This window comes from Nothobranchius furzeri, chromosome 16 (genome assembly GCF_043380555.1).
Source record: "Nothobranchius furzeri strain GRZ-AD chromosome 16, NfurGRZ-RIMD1, whole genome shotgun sequence".
Classification (NCBI taxonomy): Eukaryota; Metazoa; Chordata; class Actinopteri; order Cyprinodontiformes; family Nothobranchiidae; genus Nothobranchius; species Nothobranchius furzeri.
The window spans coordinates 23,329,316-23,347,316 of record NC_091756.1 but is presented as its reverse complement, the minus strand read 5'-3'; the positions used below and the strand labels follow the sequence as shown (position 1 = coordinate 23,347,316).

Genomic DNA, 18,001 nt, shown 5'->3' with positions numbered 1-18,001 from the left:
AAGGAAATGACGCCACCACCATCGGCGGTGCTCTGAGGAGGGCTACAGTGTTAGCTGAAATTTGTCAGTTTAAATGAAAAAACAAATCTTTACGACATGTTTAGAAAAGAACCAAGCACTGGAATTTAACGGATTACACACCACCTGCCTGTTTTATGGGGTTTTGGAAGGTATGAACGAACGTACTAAAATCATATTTAATGTTTTATTTTTAGGCATTAGGGCCAGAAAAACAGATGGACATCAGATCCTATTTCATAAATGTAGTTCTTAACCTATGTTTAAAATGTTTTTTTAACAAAGGTGCTGTGAAGTAATTATAAAGTCATACATTTATAAAGTAATAGTGATTATATAGACTTCCAAAGTTCTAAATTGTTCTACACGTCTGCAGGCTAAACCACCCCTTAGAAAACTACCCAAACAATTATAAAGGGCAAAAAAATAATGAGGATGTTGTTCAGGATCAGATGAACAATTGTTACATTTAAGTTTTTGTTGCTAACTGCGACACAGCCCGACAGTTCTCTTGATAAGCTGCCTGTTTTATGGGGGTTTGGAAGGTATGAACAGATGTGAATGTGGATCCATGCATGAACACGTGCACGCGTTTATGCAAAATGACAATGAAGGATTGTGCATGACAAAGGCCTTCAGCAGTCGCCCTCAATATTTCATGAACACTCCGACTCGCTCAGTTCTCTTCATTTTTATTTCATTCTGACATATTCGGTGCTCTCCTCCCAAAAAAGGGTGCTATTTTTGCCATTTTGCCTCCATGAAATAAAAGGCAAGACAACGGTGAAAGGAAAGTGAACGGCAACAGGAACAGAAAGTGGTCTGAGAGGGGGAACAAGGCGTTAAAGTGATGGGAGATGAATCGCATCGCTGATGTGTCAGCAGACATGATGAACCTCAACTTTTCTCTCAATCTTTCATCTTGGTTTTGTTTTTTCTTTTACGCATGCTTTGTTTTTCAGGAGGCAGATGTAGCCCTGTGGGGCAATAACAGTGTTCCACTCCTACGGACCTGTCAGATCTTCTGGTACACACCAATGAAGAAAATGCCATAAGATTTACTTTTGTTGTCAGAATTTCTCCAATTATTATTCACTTACTGCACAAATAATTTCCTGTTGTGAAGTGGATTGAATTTCATATTTCTACCCCAATATGTAGTTTAATGCATTTGAATGCACGGATTAAATAAAAGATTTAAAATTAACTATAAAGTCTATAATCACATATGTGGGGAAATACAATATTTTCATGTTTAAGCTGTCCTGCTTGGAAAGTCTGGCAGGATAAAACCTTTTCATTCGCAAATATACAAGTTCACTGATGATTTGTGGAACTGCTACCAAACTGCATGCCTTCTGGAGAAATATTGTTTAAACAGTTGAAAACAAAGTGGATCTGTCAAAGCCAGCTCAAAAAACTCAAAACCTTGAAGTAATCTATGCCACCCACTGCCTGTTCACGCCAGAGGTTTAAACAAAGATCCTCTAGCTCTGCTTAAAAATGAAGTATGGTCACTGTTTTTCTCCCTTGTTAAAAGTTATATATATACTATCTCATGAATTGCTAGTAGCTGACTCAGTTTGTTTTGTGAAAGATTCACAGGAACAAACATGCCCAATAACTATAGTGGCTACAAATCTGTGCAACTGGCTTCTTTACTGTCGTTTCTGTCTTTTCTAATGCTGATTGTGTGGAGCAAATGACTCTCAACTACTAGCACATCAAACTTTAGCGTAACATCTTTAGAATTCCAAGTTAAAGTTGTGTTTTCAATGGTTGGTCAGCTGTGGCAGCCGTCTTGAGTTATGCTGAAAGGGTGACGGCAACTTTTTAGAGAAACTTATCAGTTAGAGCTCAATGTGTGTCTGCAGGGAACGACTTTCAGCTACTAGTAGATGAAACCTAACATCCATAAAATTGATTCTTTCGTTTTGTTTATGGTGATTAGCTGTGGTGACATGTTGAATATGGCTGACTACAGAATTGGTGTACTTACTTCATTTGGTGCACCAGTGATGTGGAATAGCTGGCCTTTTGATTTCAGGCATTGATGAAGCTAAACTAAGCTAAGCTATGATAAGCTAAATACACATTTGTTCTCACTTGCATACACAGTAAACTTTGTCTATTTTAGTCTGTTCTTTAAAATGTTCAAATCCAAAGGTCGACACGGTTGTGGCTGTGCAGCTCAGGCTCAAGTATGTTGGTAACAGAATCATTATTAACTTGTGCGACATTTAACAATTGAAACACATTTTTGGTACCCTGCAAAGTGATGCATATAAAAACTGGTATATATAGAATTTGAAAGGATTTGTTTCTTCCCTGTGGTTGGGATCGCTGTCCTCGAGCATAAAACCTCGAGCTTCGCCTGTCCATGATGAGGTTTAATTTTCTACCAGACAGAAACAAGTTAAAGGCTCATTTATTCACGGCTTATGTTGTCTCTTTAGTGTCCCATTACTCTTTTTGAGAGACACAGATTAAGGCCAAAGTATTTTTGAACCAGAGCGGTGACAGACGGGCAGACCCAGATCCAGAGAGAGAGAGTTCTGGTAAACGTTACTATTCAAAGGGGTTTGTCTGTATCGATCACCCTTGTACTGTGTGTACTATGTGTACTGTGTGTACTATGTGCACTGTGTGTGATATGTGTACTGTGTGTGCTACGTGTACTGTGTGTACTATGTATACTGTGTGTGCTACATGGACTGTGTGTACTATGCATACTGTGTGTGCTATGTGTGTACTGTGTGTGCTATGTGTACTGTGTGTGCTATGTGTACTGTGTGTACTATGTGTACTGTGTGTACTATGTGTACTGTGTGTGCTATGTGTGTACTGTGTATGCTATGTGTACTGTGTGTGCTATGTGTACTGTGTGTGCTATGTGTACTGTGTGTACTATGTGTGCTGCATGTGTACTGTGTGTACTATGTGTACTATGCATACTGTGTGCGCTATATGCGTACTGTGTGTGCTATGTGTACTGTTTGTACTATGTGTACTGTTTGTACTATGCGTACTGTGTGTGCTATGTGTACTGTGTATACTATGCACACTGTGTGCTATATGTGTACTGTGTGTGCTATGTGTACTGTGTGTACTATGTTTACTGTGTGTACTATGCGTACTGTGTGTGCTATATATGTACTGTGTGCTATGTGTACTGTGTGTGCTATGTACTGCGTGTACTATGCGTAATGTGTGTGCCATATGTCTACTGTGTGTGCTATGCGTACTGTGTGCTATATGTGTACTGTGTGTACTATGCGTACTGTGTGTGCTATGTGTACTGTGTGTGCTATGTGTACTGTGAGTATCTCATCCCCACGTGCTGAGGATTCAGTCACCTGCTCTCATGAAAGGTAGAAGAGTTGAAGAATGTTATTTCTGAACATCAAACTTTCTGTTTCTCTCTCTCTCTCTCTCTCTCTCTCTCTCTCTCTCTCTCTCTCTCTCTCTCTCTCTCTCTCTCTCTCTCTCTCTCGAGTTTTTTATCCTTTATTCATTATGTTCTGGCATTTGATCATCAGAGGCTACAAATCAGAGGGAATCAGCAGTTACGATGCAAGGAAACATTGTTTTCTCGTCATTAAATCAGAAGAAAGGGACTTTAATTGAGTGCATGTTTAAAGTGTGTGTTGTGACAGAGGGGGGATGTTGCGCAAGGAAAGAAGCACAGGAGAGTGGAACACCAAGTGTGTACTGAGGTGTTGATGAGTGTGATGGTGTGTGTTTGTGTGAGTGTGCAGTTATGGTGCACAGGCTCTTTGACAGAGCACATCCCTGTGTATCAACCTTCTAATTGAATCTATCCCTGAGGGTGTAGCCGCTTCTCTGAGTTCTGACACTGTGAAGATGTGTGTGTGTGTGTGTGTGTGTGTGTGTGTGTGCGCGCGCGTGCGTGTGCGTGTGTGTGTGTGTGTGTGTGTGTGTGTGTGTGTGTGTGTGTGTGTGTGTGTGTGTGTTAACAGTGCCAGCAGAACTTTGGTTTAATTATAGGACACCAGCTGGATAAAGGCAAAGGAAGAGAACAACTGCAGGAGAGGAAGACACATTGATCCACTTAATAAGATCATTCATATTTGATGTTTTGCTTTGTCACTATTGCTCCACTTTGTCCTGATTTCCTGCCTGACTATTATATTGATGCTTTGATCTTTATTTCATGTAGAAGTTAACCTAAAGACAAGTTGTAAGGCCTGCCAGCATCACAATAAGAAAACAGTTTCAAACAGGAACCAGGGTTTTATGTAAGAGATGGTTCAAGAGCCGGCTCTGAAGGAGCTCAACGATGCTGAGGTGTGTAGAGCTGTGGACTCGTCTGAAGAGCTGACGACAGACATCTGTGATCCTCACCAGTTCATACTGCTGCTATTTTACCACTTTGACTGACCAGACAGTGTAAAAGAGCTGCAGAAATAAAACTGCGTGCTATTTACTTATAACTTAGAGGAGACATTGATCTGTTTTAATTAGCTTCTTTTCAAACTGATATCCTTGATTATACATCTTTTGTCATTTATTAGCATGTGAATGTGTGTGTGAATGAGTGAATGACTGATTGTGTTGTAAAGCAATTTGGGGGGTCCCAGGATGCTAGAAGGCGCTGTATCAAATACAGGCCATTTACCATTATATTAGCACATAGAGTTGTTAAAGACCAAGTTCACTAAAAAAAAACTTTTCGTACTTGTTATTTTTTAAATTTGATTGGTCACTCTGAGTTTCACATATGAACACAGTCTTCTACCCCCATATTCCTGCTTAACCGTTCATAGAAAATGGACGGAGAAACGCTCGGGTCAGAAAAAAACACACAGATCTATGTCACACTGAATATGCGCATTGATGGCCTCGCTCATCTTGGCTCATGACCAGTGTTCTAGTTGTCAGGAGAGAGCAGATCTCATCTCGACTAGTCTATGCTAACCTTTAGCACTTCTTCAGCACTCTAGTTTTGTTATTGCACTGCTGTCAGCCTATCAGAGGTGAGAAATCCAAATGTCATGAATTTTTATGAGTAATGTGACAAATCTTGACAATTTTTGCCCCACCACTCCTCTAGCTAACTTTTACTTCCTGAATCAGGAGCATCAGAGCTTTTTTTCCACAGAGAGTGACTCACAAGGCATTCATTCGTATAGGGCAGGGGTGTCAAACTCAAACTCACAAGGGGCCAAAATGAAACTCTGGGACGGAGTCGAGGGCCCAACTTAATATTTTTTGAAAAAGTGACGGCAAATTTGCACATTTTCTTTATCAACATATATGCAATTTTGAACCTTTAAATTTGGAAACAAACTTATTTCTGCATTAACACTGAATGTGGAATAACCTAATTACACACGAGCAAGTCAGTTTTAAATAAAAGGCATCAGTGGTATTCATTACTTGTGGTATTAATCAGGATTTTTTAAATCTATTCAGGATTTATGTTTTCTTGTTTATTCATTTTTCTTATTTTTTATTCTCCTTTTTTTCTCCTGTAATAAGTGTCATCGCTGCTGTGACGTCTAGCTTTCCCCACTGAGGAACAATAAAGGGATTTTCTATTCTATTCATCTATCTGCAGCCTTTCCACTTCCTGTTTACTGTAGGTTAAATCTTTGCTCACCGGCCAACAACAACATAAAAATATCATTTTATCTTAAATGAAAATGCAACTTTCATGTTTTGGAGCAGAAAAAGAGCATAAAACCAACATAGTTAAAGCTCAGTTTGTTCCACTGGTTTACTGTGATGCTCACCTGTTCCAGCCAGATACCTGCATCATGGGGTTGATCTGAGCTGAGGAGGAGACTCCTGTTGTTTTGTTCATCTTCATCATAATAATGACAACATTAGATGACAACAGGTACTCACATAGGTTTGTGCTGATGAACATGTCTGAGCAGCTTGACCGCGTTGTTGTGTGTTGGGGAGGAAACACAACGACAGCAACCACAGAGTCGTGCTGGTTTGAGCGTGTCGCTGCTCGCTGGAGTTATATCGGCTCTGTCTGGAAGTTAGTTGGAACACCTTTTCTTTCAGTCGTGAACACATTACTGAGCGATTAAAATCTCCGTTTCTGGGCTTCGTGAACTCGGCGCTGAGTGAGAGGAGTGTAGTTTGTCCGAGACAGAGGAGCTGCAGAGACGAGCAGCAGGCGGAAAAAACACAAAGGAGGGGGCGCGTCGGCTCCGCACTGACGCCGCAAAGCATCAAGGGAGTTGAAGTCTTTGCGGTAAAATCGGCCAGCGGGCCAGTTTTAATATATTTTTGATATTTATCTCGCGGGTCACATAAAAATGCTCCGCGGGCCGCATCTGGCCCGCGGGCCTTGACTCTGACATATGTGGTATAGGGTGTTAGAGTGCAGTAGGTTAGGGTCGCCACGTTTGGTTTAGGAAAGCTAAATTGTCTTCTTATTCGCCAATGAGGGCTGCTACAGTAAAACCTTGTTCTCTTGTCTTTCCATATTAGCATGTGCATTTTGAACATCAGACACGTCCTTAAAGGTCTTGGAGAATTATTTCACACAGACATATCTTAGAGCAGAATGCTGTAATTTCCTTCAGCAAAAACGGGCAATGCATAAGATTTTCCACCTGTGACTCTTCCAGCCACACTAATGTACAACACCAATTACATTTTCATGTAGATCTTGGCCAGGAATCTTTCAGCTTACAGAGGCTCAATGATAATTGCACTGCCAACATATAATCTGAGAGACCCTCGTGATTACTGTTGCTCCTCCCCGCTCCCACAGCCACTACTGTATGGTATGCCAGGCTCTTCTTCCGGCTCTTGGAGAGTACAGACGCACTTTTTTCTCTCCTCTCCCTCCCTCCTCATCCCAAGGCCATTTGTCCTGTCTTTGTGTGCATGGCACTTTCTGCATTTTTTCTGGAAACTGGAAATTATTAAAAATGCGATTGACAAAATTTTTTCAGTGATGACAATGGGAGAAGGGGCTCCCGGATGCCCCTCTGGGACAGAGCCAGCTGGGTATATCATGGACTCCTGGAAACAGTGGAACCTGATCTACCTCTCTCAACTGTCTGTAGAGGATTCTGAAGATGTTTGGATATTTGTTGTGTTGGTGTCGGGATTCCTGCTGTTTGAACTGAGTGGTTACCTGGCTTATCGGAAAATTAACGAGCTTTCGAGGAATATTGGCTTAATCCCGGAACTCTGGGATGGATTAGGCCGCTCTGTGAATATACAAACTCATATAATTGTCGAGTTGAGTCGTAAACTTGGAACTTTGGCTGAGATTCAGGCTCTGGCACAGAAGTTGGATTCCATCAAGGAGCGAGTTGACGGATCAGCATGGATTGGGATAAATTAATTACACCATTATTGGATTGAGAGGGGTTGAAGACTAACAGAACTTTAAGACAGAGAGGAAATTATATCTGTCTGTCCCCAAACAATTCTTATCTGAATCTGGTGCCCTTGGAGCCTGTGAGGGTGAAGTGTAAACTCCCCTCAGAAGAAATGTGGAATGCTGCCGTCGCTATGGAAACTTTCTCCCTATCCCAGCCTGGGCGGGACTGTGACCGGTGAAGGCCATGGAACCGTATCTAGGAGTCAATGTGCCCTCTAACCCATTATCTCCCTCCCGTCCAAACGGTGATGATGAGCGCTGCTCCATGCGGCTACACACTCTGAAGTGAGGAGAGTCCAACCCTACCTCCCCACCTAGTGGACACTCATGTTGTGTAATGTCTGAAGTCTGTGTGCATATCTGTCTGAGGTGTTTATTGCATAGCAAAGCTACCCTCTTTGTGGAGGGTAACTCTGAAGTGCCTTTTTTTTCTTCCACCCCCACGACTCTTTCCTCATATAAACCCTCTTGATCTATTACGGTAGCGTGACTCGGCTTGCGAATGACCACAGTCACAAATTCTTGTCATGTGTCTATGTATGTATGTCTGATCTCAGAATTGTGTGTACTGAAACTCTAATTTCCCTCTGGGATTAATAAAGTATTTTTGAAATGAATTGAATAGGGCAGGACCTGGGAATGTTTCATGCTAATTGCCATCACTGACTGAGTCTACCGTGAACCAGCGTTGACCCATTTTATTTTTTGTCACATCATACTTTAACACACTTTAACAAATGGTAAATAATAATCTGCTAAGAGGTGTAGTGATGTCATCATCTAGAGACCAGCTGAGCAGAGTAAAGCAAAGACAGGAAATTGATAAGTTGAAAATAATGATGGTGGAACACGGTCCAGCATTTTTCTTTGCCAAACTACATGGAGGTCAATCACAGCAGCACTAAATGTGTGCATATTTGAAATTTAACCTTGAACACTTTTAGATGCATTAACAAACATTATGAACAAATGTCCACTGAGAAGTTAATGCAGTCATTTACTGCTCTGCTTGTTTTACTGTCCTCACATAAATGGAACTAAATGAATCCATCCACCGGCTTGCTTGTTAAAATCACGTCATGAGTGTGGTTGGACCCGATAGAACAGTTATAAAAATACAAGAATGTCTGGTTGAGCATGTTTGTCTCATGCTCTATATTTGTCTTCAAGAAGACATCATAGTTGCACAGGAAGTCTCCAGTCCCTTAACTCAACTGCCAGCTGTTTCCTGATCAGAAAAGCCCCTGACTGCCCGCGTTTTGCAACCTTTTTACTGTTTTTTGAAGAGTAAAAGAATAATGTGCTCTACGTCCATGTAAACACCAAAACTATCATGTGACGTGTGACCAGGGGCGCCTCCAGAAAATGTTGATAGGGTTGGCCAGACGGGGCCAAAGACATTTTTTGGGGTCCCTATGGTAACTCTGGGAGAGTTTAGCCTGTGCCAATGTATTGCATTACTCCTTTATTTGTTTTTAATAAAAAAAAAATAAAAAAATAAAAAGCACGTATCCAAAACATTTAACTACAATTTTACAAAAACAAACATTTCAGAAAAATACATTTCAGTTATTTAAATGTTATTTAAAAATGTATTAGAAATTTTAATTTTTTTTGTTTAATTCATGAATTTAATTGAAAACATACATTTTCAAATAAATTTTTACCTCTTGCTGTGTTCACAAAAAACATGGAGATAAAAACTTTAAAAGGGTGAGCAGCAGAAACATGTATTTTTAAAAATTCTGATTATTTCTTTACTCATTAATTATATTTTACTTTGTTTTACGATTATGTCTTGAATAAATAAGATCAATTTATGGTTTGAGTGAACAGTAATATGATTTATTATTTTCTAGCAATTTTCTAGGGGTGGAAATGGCCACCCCAGGCCACCCTTTGGGTCCACCATTGCGTGTGACACACGTGGGTGAAGATCAGCTTTAGAGATGTGTTGTTTACTCTCAAGGTGCAGACGCAGTGAATGAGTTACCAATGAGAGGAATGCACTGCAAATTTTCATGGTATTTTAGGCTGTACTGTAAAAGATACTTTAAAGCACTTAATTACATACATTTACACTCCACACAAACACCTGCTGACATGTGATCCACAAAAAGTGTCAAAGTAAAAAAAAGCAATCTCTTGTTTCTTAACAAGTTTGAAGGAAAAATACTGGCAGGAATTATTTAAAAAATTAAAACATCAAGAACACTGACCTGGCAGCAGCCAGATCTCTAAGTGTAGCCCCGCCTGTGCCGAGTCTACACATTTCAGTCTTGAATCTCTGCAGCAGAAACCGTCTGAAAGAGGGAAGGCTATCTGGTAGAAGATTTTGAGCTGCTTTGAGGATGGCCACTGGCTACTATATTTTGTCTTTGGCCAATCATAATAACAACTCAAATGATGTGTACCATGCACGTCTGGACAACAACAACTCGCTCAACCTTCATTCATTCACTCACGCAGCAATTACCATGTCTTCAGGTGACTTCTGCTGGTTTTGTGAGAGGAATGTGAGCAAAAAGGGCAATTTCCCCCAGCGCTTTATGAGCCTGGCGGCCACCAGGCTTTGCTTGGTCACCCGCCAGGCTAAGCATCGACCCGCCGGTCCTACATTCTTCACTGACATGGAAGATGCACGGCAGCGAAACGAACCGTGGGCCTCCCCTCTGCTGATACTGACCACCCCTCTTTCACACCGAATGCAGAGCGGATTCGATCCGGACGTGTGGCTTATGGACAGACTGCTAGTCACACCAGATTGGGTCTTGTGTGGAATGTCTCCAGACATTTGCTTGCAAGCTTGGTAGCAGGTCAAACAGATGGTTATTGGGGTGAGAATAGTCGTTGATGACATTGCCTGCTCTACTGAGGTAGCGAGAGTTGGCAATGTCCTCCAGGCTTGACAGAGAGCAGCCTGTGATCTTCTGGGCTGTGTTGATGACCCTCTGCAGTACTTTCCTGTCTGCAGTATAGCATTCTGATTACCATGTTGTGATGCCGTACGCTAGGATGCAATCTATGGTGGCTCCTTAGAATGTGACCAGCAGCCTGTCCTCTAGGTCATTCCACCTTAGCACTCCCAGAAAGTGGAGACGCTGCTGGGCCTTTTTTTTTTTTTTTTTTTTTTTACTTCCGCCGTGGTATTTGCAGTCCAGGAGAGATCATGAGATCTGCGTGCTCAGACACCTCATGGAGTACCCTCTCCACTCAGTCCCCATGACTGTAAAGTGGGGCCGTTTCAGTTCTGCCCTTTCTGAAATCCAAGATAAGTTATTTGGGTTTTGTGGTGTTCAGTTGGAGGTTGTTTACTGAACACCATGCAGACAGTCTGTTGAACCCATCAACACCAAACACAACTAAAACCACAATCAAACAGCCCAGATGGGAAACAAGGCCATTTTAAATTGTAATGAATTAAGATACAATGATATTTGAGCTTAATTTTAGAAGAGCATCTGACCTTCACTGGTGTCTGCTGGAAAAATAAAACTTGAACAAATTTAGTTGAGGACCCATGGAATAAATACAGCAGTTGACTACATTTTGTAGCATGGTTAACTACATACTAGGATTTAACACTGTTTGCTATCAGTTTGGTTAGATCCTGAGAAAAGATCCAAACAAGTTAACAAATGAAGCTTCTATCATATATAAATATCTAGGATATTATATATTTGATAGAAGTTCATATGCCAATGAGCTTGGTCTATTTTTAATCCAAAGATTAATGTTTAATTTAAGATAATTAAATTTAATAGCAAAAGTTTATTTATTGAATCAGAAGTGTAAAGGAATCTTTGCTTATTCAATAACGAAAAATATACACCATTCTGTGTTTCATTTCAGAGAAGAGTCAGTTTTTAAAAGTTAAGAATTTATTACTAACACTTTTAAAAATGGCAATTTGAAATGAAAGTTTTTTAACAGCTTTGATATGAAAACTTGTTTTTAAAAGCAAACCTGTCACTGAATGGAAACTAAAATGAAATGCGAGGTTTTTGGATGCGTGGATGAATCTCAGAAGGTTTCTTTCAACGAGAGAAGCGTTATGGGTGGAAAGTTGTTTGGCAGGTAACTCAGTTGGTTTTTTAGAAAACAGCATCAGACACCATCTGTGTGCTACCTCATCCAGCAAGGCGACCCTCTGTATGGATCCGGAGGTCAAGGAGGATGTAGTCAGCCTCAGGGGTACTCGGTCTGGTAGAGAAGACTCGAGTGGAACCGACTCTCTGGTCCAGAGATGTTGCAGGTACACGGTGTCGAGCGTCCGGCTCAACTCTGAAGGAGTTTTACGTCAGCTGGTTACAGTTGCGTTTATTCGAAGCAAGATTATCGGCGTGACAGAATGATTAGTAGAGACTTGGGCCGCCGTCCCTCGTCTCCTGGTATAGTTCAAGAACTGAACTTACAGCTGCTGAGATTTGGTTTTAACAAAACCTCAGAACATGCCCTCTCAGCATCAGAAAGCTTGTTGTCATGAATAAAGACATGTGAGATGGTTTAATTTTACCCTGGATAACCTCTGCGTGAGGTGGTTAAACGTGCAAGATGACCTTCTGGTTTACTGAACACACATTACGGCTCATCAACTATAATTATTATTATACCCAAAGCATAATAAGTCATTTCAGTAATTAAAATACATTTATACTGAACCAGATGATTAATATGAGGATTGTAATAAACCGTAATAAAGTCAAAGAGTTTATTGAAATTATTATTTTGAAATCTTGAAGTGTCCTTCATCCAGCAGATAAAGATGTTGTTTCAGCAGACATCACGGCTCCTGGCGGCTAATCTGTGGGGCAAAGTTACAACTCGAGCCAGCTTGGCCCAGCTGGGAAAATGTGACCTTTGTCACAAATTAGAGGCCATTCATGATGCTACAATTTCCTAAATGGAATGTGAACTCACAACCTCCATCCTATCAGCACTTTCACACAGGGCAGCTCTTCTAAAATAAAGTTTAAGCATTATTTTATCTTAATGTATCAAAAACCAAAAATTGCTTTGTTTACAATCTAAACAGTTGATTAGAGCTGCAGCTGTGCTCGGGTAATGCAAACAATCACTGACACTTAGGACATTAAACTCCAAAGGCCCCCAGTTGGGAGGCGCCAGGGCCCAAAGAAAAAAGGCCTAGGGCCTAAAGGGTTATATAAAATATTTATTTTGTAAAAAAAAAAAAAGATTTCTTTTTTCAACCAACAGGCACTCACAAAATAATCGTGATCATTTATTTTCCTTTTTACTTTAGCACTTTAAAACTTTGTTAAAGCTCACAATTGTTTCAGAATTTAGTTGCAAATGAAATATCTTCCCTGTAGCTTGGTGAGTGCAGAAATGTTGCTGCAGCTCTGTATCTGTCCTGCACTCAGCAGGGGGCATGTGTTTGGGCTCTTTTGGGTTTGCTATAAAAGTTGAACTCCGGGTGTAAACCGCTCTGTTCTCAGGCCAATTCACTTTTACAAACACCGATCTGTAAAGCTGTTTTAAGAGTGCAGCTTGCTTTTCTCATTTCTGCTGCACAGAAACGTTCCTTGTGTAACTCGTGTCACCTGAGCTCAGTCACACTGTCGTGGGAACACATTGCTCCTTTAATGTGTTTGTCATGCCTGGAGTCTGATTGGTTTAATGATACAATAAAGTTTAGTTGAACTCCTGACACACTTTTACCTCATGAACACTGGTAGTTTGAAGTGTTTCACACTGATGAATAATGCAGCACTGTATTTTTAACAACCGCCAACCCCCCCCCCCCTCCTGTCAACCACTGCAGGCATCTACCACTGTGTCATCTTTCAATGCCAGCGTTCTGAAACTTGGCCCCTGTGAATATTTCTTTTAAATCCTGTTTAATTATCTCTTTTTGCCGCACTGACTGATCTGTTTGAATTGCGTCCCCTTGGACTGACAGAACGTTCCGTGGGCCTGTCCATGTGCGACATTCTGCCCTTCACATCGTGTTGTCACTAGCCAGCTGGTGCTGCTGAGGTTCCTTCTAGACTCATCTAATATTCAGTACCCATCCAGAGTTTGGTGCTGAAGCTCAGCCTCTTGTGAAAGAATAAAGTCCTTTTGATATTTGTGCAAGTTCACTGAGATCCACTTTAATTCAGAACGGTCACTGCGTAGCACTTTTAGACTAAAGGTCTCTACAAGGGATATAACAATACCGCTTTTTTCTAAACCGATACGGTTTCAGTGCTGGTTTCGACATCCCTAGTCTCTACCACCTGGAGATGGAGCATAAATTTTAAATAAAGGTGAAATCGTTAACTCCCATCACTGCTATCTTGATACTAAAATTATTTATTTATTATGTGTGTGTGTGTGTGTGTACTTGTCTATACGTCAAAAAGAGGACAATGACAAGCTACCTGCAAACTGAGGACATTTAGCTGGTCCTCACTTTGGTACAATAATACAGAGATCTACTCACTAGTTTTAGATGTATGGTGTGGATTAGGTTTCAGCTGAGGGTAGGGTTAGGAGTAGACTGGTTAGGGTTAGGCACAATCAAGTCACTAAAATGAATGGAAGTCAATGAATGTCTTCACAATTAATGCTAGACGAGAATGTGTGTGCATGCATCTTAAGATATCCACACGTGAGGTTCCCTTTCTCATTTCCTTCTCGAGTGCAGGATCTGACAGTAAATTGGACAGAGTGCCATTACTGTTAGGTGAGGCTGGGATGATGAGGTCACTGAGGGGATGTACCTTTTGTTTGCTTGTCGTTGCCTTCCTGTGGTGTCTTCCTTAACTCTTCCTCTGCACGTGGTTCGAACGAGCATCCATGTTGGTGATCCTGCTGAACTGTGTGACTCTGGGCATGTTTCATCCCTGCGAGGATATCAACTGTGACTCGGAGCGGTGCAAGATTCTGCAGGTAAGATGAAATGTTTCTGGTCTTTAAAACTGGCATTTGATGGAAGTCATAAAAACTTAACAAATATCAGCTGTGACCAGAACATCCAACTCGGTTTTATGAATCTCTCACAGCTTGGGTTTACAGCTGACCCTCGGGGTGAACCAGGGGGTGTGGACTGTTTAAGCTACAATGTCTTTGGGCTGTAGTTGCTAAAAAAACAAAGCTCAACAAACAAAAAAAAAGTGTTTGAACATGTTTAAAACATGTTTGCGTTGCTGGAAATTAGAACATTTTCAAATTTTCAGCCAGACAAGTTTTTTTCTAACATAACAAGACTGTGAGTACAGGTGGCCAACATGAGTGTCCTCTGTCCTGGGCTTAGCCTTGGAGGTAGCGTGAGGAGGAGGCTGATGTGGTTCAGTCATGTGTTTAAGGTGGACTTAAGCCATGGAAGGTGTTTGGGGAAAATCCTCCTGGGAAGAGAACAGAGGCCACCCGAGGACACAGAGGGATTACATATGTCCCACTTAAGGAGCTGGCAGTAGCAGCTGGATGGAGGACAGGGCTGCTGCTGCAGCCTCATCCCAGCAACAGCCGAGACAAAAGGTTCTAAGATGACAGAATTACATTTGACCAGTCAGGTGGGAGGGCTTTTGATAATAGGTAAAATACATGTTCATGACATTTCCACGGAAAACATCCTCCTAAGGTCTGAACAACCTCTGCTTGAAGAAAAATGTTTTTTTTTTCTATGCAGCTGTGAGTGCCCTCTGTGTGTGTGTCACCCCCCCTCCCCCCCCCCCCCCACACACACACATACACACACACCTTTATGCAGCACCATCCTCTCCACTTGGAGACCAACTCTCAGCTGCCTGTTCAGACCTGTGATAGGCACTCTTGATTTCCAACGCTGCGGCACAAATTGAGCCTTTTCAAGCCTGACCCGACATTTCCCACAATGCCAGTCATTTACAGCTTTTAGTAAGAGCCCCGCTGCCGTCTATCACGCATAACACCACTAGGCACTAGGCTTTTTTTTTTCTACAAATTGGGGGTATTCGGGTGATTCGGATTATTTGCTTCGGCCTGATTAAAGTTTTAAAGCAACACTCTTACTGCCTTATTTTCTAAATGGTGAACTCAGTCATAAGAGGTCCGACTGCCTGTTTTGAAGCATTAGCAGCCGCTGGTTTAGAGTGGAACACAATAACTTGAGTTAGCTGCTCTTCTTCATGACATGCCGCATCAGTGTGTGGTTCATCTGTTGATGTTTACTGGTTTAATGAAGGATATGGTAGAAGCGTTCTCCATTGTATCCAATCCTGGTCCTCAAGGGCCCTATCCAGCTTACATTAACCAATAGGTGATTAACAATCTTCTGCAGAGCTTGGCGACATGATGAACTGGTGATTGAACCATTGAATCAGGTGTGTTGGAGCAGGGAAACAACTAAAACATGCTGGATATAGATCTCTAGGACCAGGGTTGGACACCACTGGTTTATATGAATTGATCTTTATTTAAAAGTACTGTAGTAAAACCAATCGAAGGTCTTTTGGATGTCTCAGAGACATAATTCGCCAAAATTTTATAGATTTGAAACATTTCATGCCACATTTGATGGAAAGTAAAAATACACGAGGGATGAAAGCCATCAGTAAACAAACCAGTAACAGTAACGCTCCTGCACAGTGTTTTCTAGCATTTCCGGTCCTTCTCTTTTGCAATACCTGAGATTGAAACATTGTGTGGAGGTGCTGATGTTAATTTACTGACTTCCTTTCACCCAGCATATTGGGAAGAAAAAGCTTTTTTTCTTGTAAAACACACAGAAAATAAAGGTTTTTTTTATATCAGATGAAGGATGAAATCAGCGAGGCGTGGCAGAATAGATCTGAGATATCTGACGAGGGGATGGTGTGCTTGCTAAGTGGTTTCAAATAGACTGAGCTATATTTTCTTGTCCACTAACTCACTGAATGAGCAGTTTCATCCTGAAATGAGAAATCTATCCCCGGAGATAATATCAGCCTCACTCTGTAGGTTCTTCTGAAGAGTCAAATTGATTGTTAAACTATTTGCGTATGTGCTGCAATTTAAAGAGGATAGTTTAGTCCAGTTTCATCTAAATTGTAGGGATGCATCTTTCTTCTTTTTTCAAGTCATTGACGAAGAAGAAAATGTAGAAGAAATATGAACTAGTGGAACTAGAAGGTCCAAATTGCAGAGGAAAATCCAAGAGTGTCAGAATCTCAATAAACAGCCTGCATTTGGATAGCGCCTCTTAGGGTTCTACAACCCCTCAAGGCACTTCACAACACAATCAGTCATTCGCACACACATTCACACACTGGTGTGGATGAGCTACGATGTAGGCACCGGTTCCTCCGACCACCTCCAGCAGGCAAGACAGGTTGTCTCGCCCAAGGACACAACAGCAGCATTCCAGAGAACACAGCAGAACGTCTTTTGTTGTCCCTGACTTAAAATGGTGGTTTCCTCTTTGGGATCTGCTAGTTTGTCCTAAAGTTGAAGTGGTAGCAGCCGGCTCTTTCTCCTTCTCGATTAATATTGAGTGTAGAACCTCTCACACCAGTGGTGTTTTGTTGCTAAGTACACAAGTGTATAAGGAGTGGAGGACCCAGGGAAGTGTAGTGGTTCCATGAGGCAGACAACCGGGTGGTCCAATAGCTGGTTCCGGACTGAGCCATTCTATATGGCTGAGGTTTTTAGACAATGGCGAGAGAATCACTGCTTTTCTTTTTTTTCTGTCTCCATAATACATTTGTAGCTATACTATGTTAGACCTTTGGTAAGACTGACAAGACAAACATTTTATGCTAGCTTTTTGCAGACTGCCCAACGTAGCTTTAATCTTGAGTATTGGTGGTTTTAGCCACTTTAGTCAGTTATTTAAGATAAAGTGTGGCTACATCACAGTCTATCATCAGTGCTGATGGCTCTCACAGACATTCGGATGAGTCATAGCCATGTTTCTGCTTGATAGGGTTAGTTAGCTGTGGTGGCCATCTTGAATTAGCTTGGTTCCAAAACTCAGCCACACATTCATGTGCATCATGGACAGCAGTAGCTCAAGAGGTAGGGCCAGTTGTCCAGCAATCAGAATATTTCAGGTTCTATCCCAGCTCCCACCAGGGAATGCTGCTCTTGTGCCCTTGAGCAAGACACTTAACAGGGTTTCCCTTACATAGACGTAGCCGTGGCGGGCCGCCATGGCTGAAATCCCACCGCCACGCCTACGAGATCCCAAGTTTTATTTATTTATTTATTTTTGCGCAGTTTCCCGAAGAAGCAGCGGGAACTACTATGTTGTCGCTTGTGATCACAGCCGGCAGGGAAAGGTGACGTTTCAGCATAAGCTACTGAGTTTAAAATTAGAAAGGTAGAAGTGGATATAATGCTTTGTGGTTTACATGTTTCAATGGCATTAAGATAAACGAGTGTTGATGATCTTAGGGTTTCCTCCAGGGCTTACTAGGCCAGGTTTTCCTCCCACCACCAGGCTAAGCATCACTTATTCATGTAACATTTATTTAGTTTTACGTGTCTGACTTTAACCGCATCTAATACTTTATTACGGCGTGAGCGCAACAGCGACAATTTAAGATCGATGTGTGAGCAGCCTGAGAGGTCGGGTGTTTCATCTGAGTCCTTAAAACCTCCAGCAGGCTACGCTGCACTATTAACGTGTTAGCGTGCGGC

The 18,001-nt window shown here is 41.5% G+C and overlaps 1 protein-coding gene across 15 annotated transcripts in view; it reads left to right on the top strand.

Annotated features, from left to right (window-relative positions):
* cacna1g (calcium channel, voltage-dependent, T type, alpha 1G subunit) overlaps positions 1-18,001 on the top strand; it is a 452,092-nt gene that overhangs the window by 126,549 nt on the left and 307,542 nt on the right. For all 15 annotated transcript variants that reach the window (XM_054748980.2, XM_054748983.2, XM_054748979.2 and 12 more), the window contains exon 3: positions 14,182-14,293. In XM_054748980.2, the coding sequence (XP_054604955.2) occupies positions 14,182-14,293 (112 nt within the window). The remainder of the gene's footprint in view (positions 1-14,181; positions 14,294-18,001) is intronic.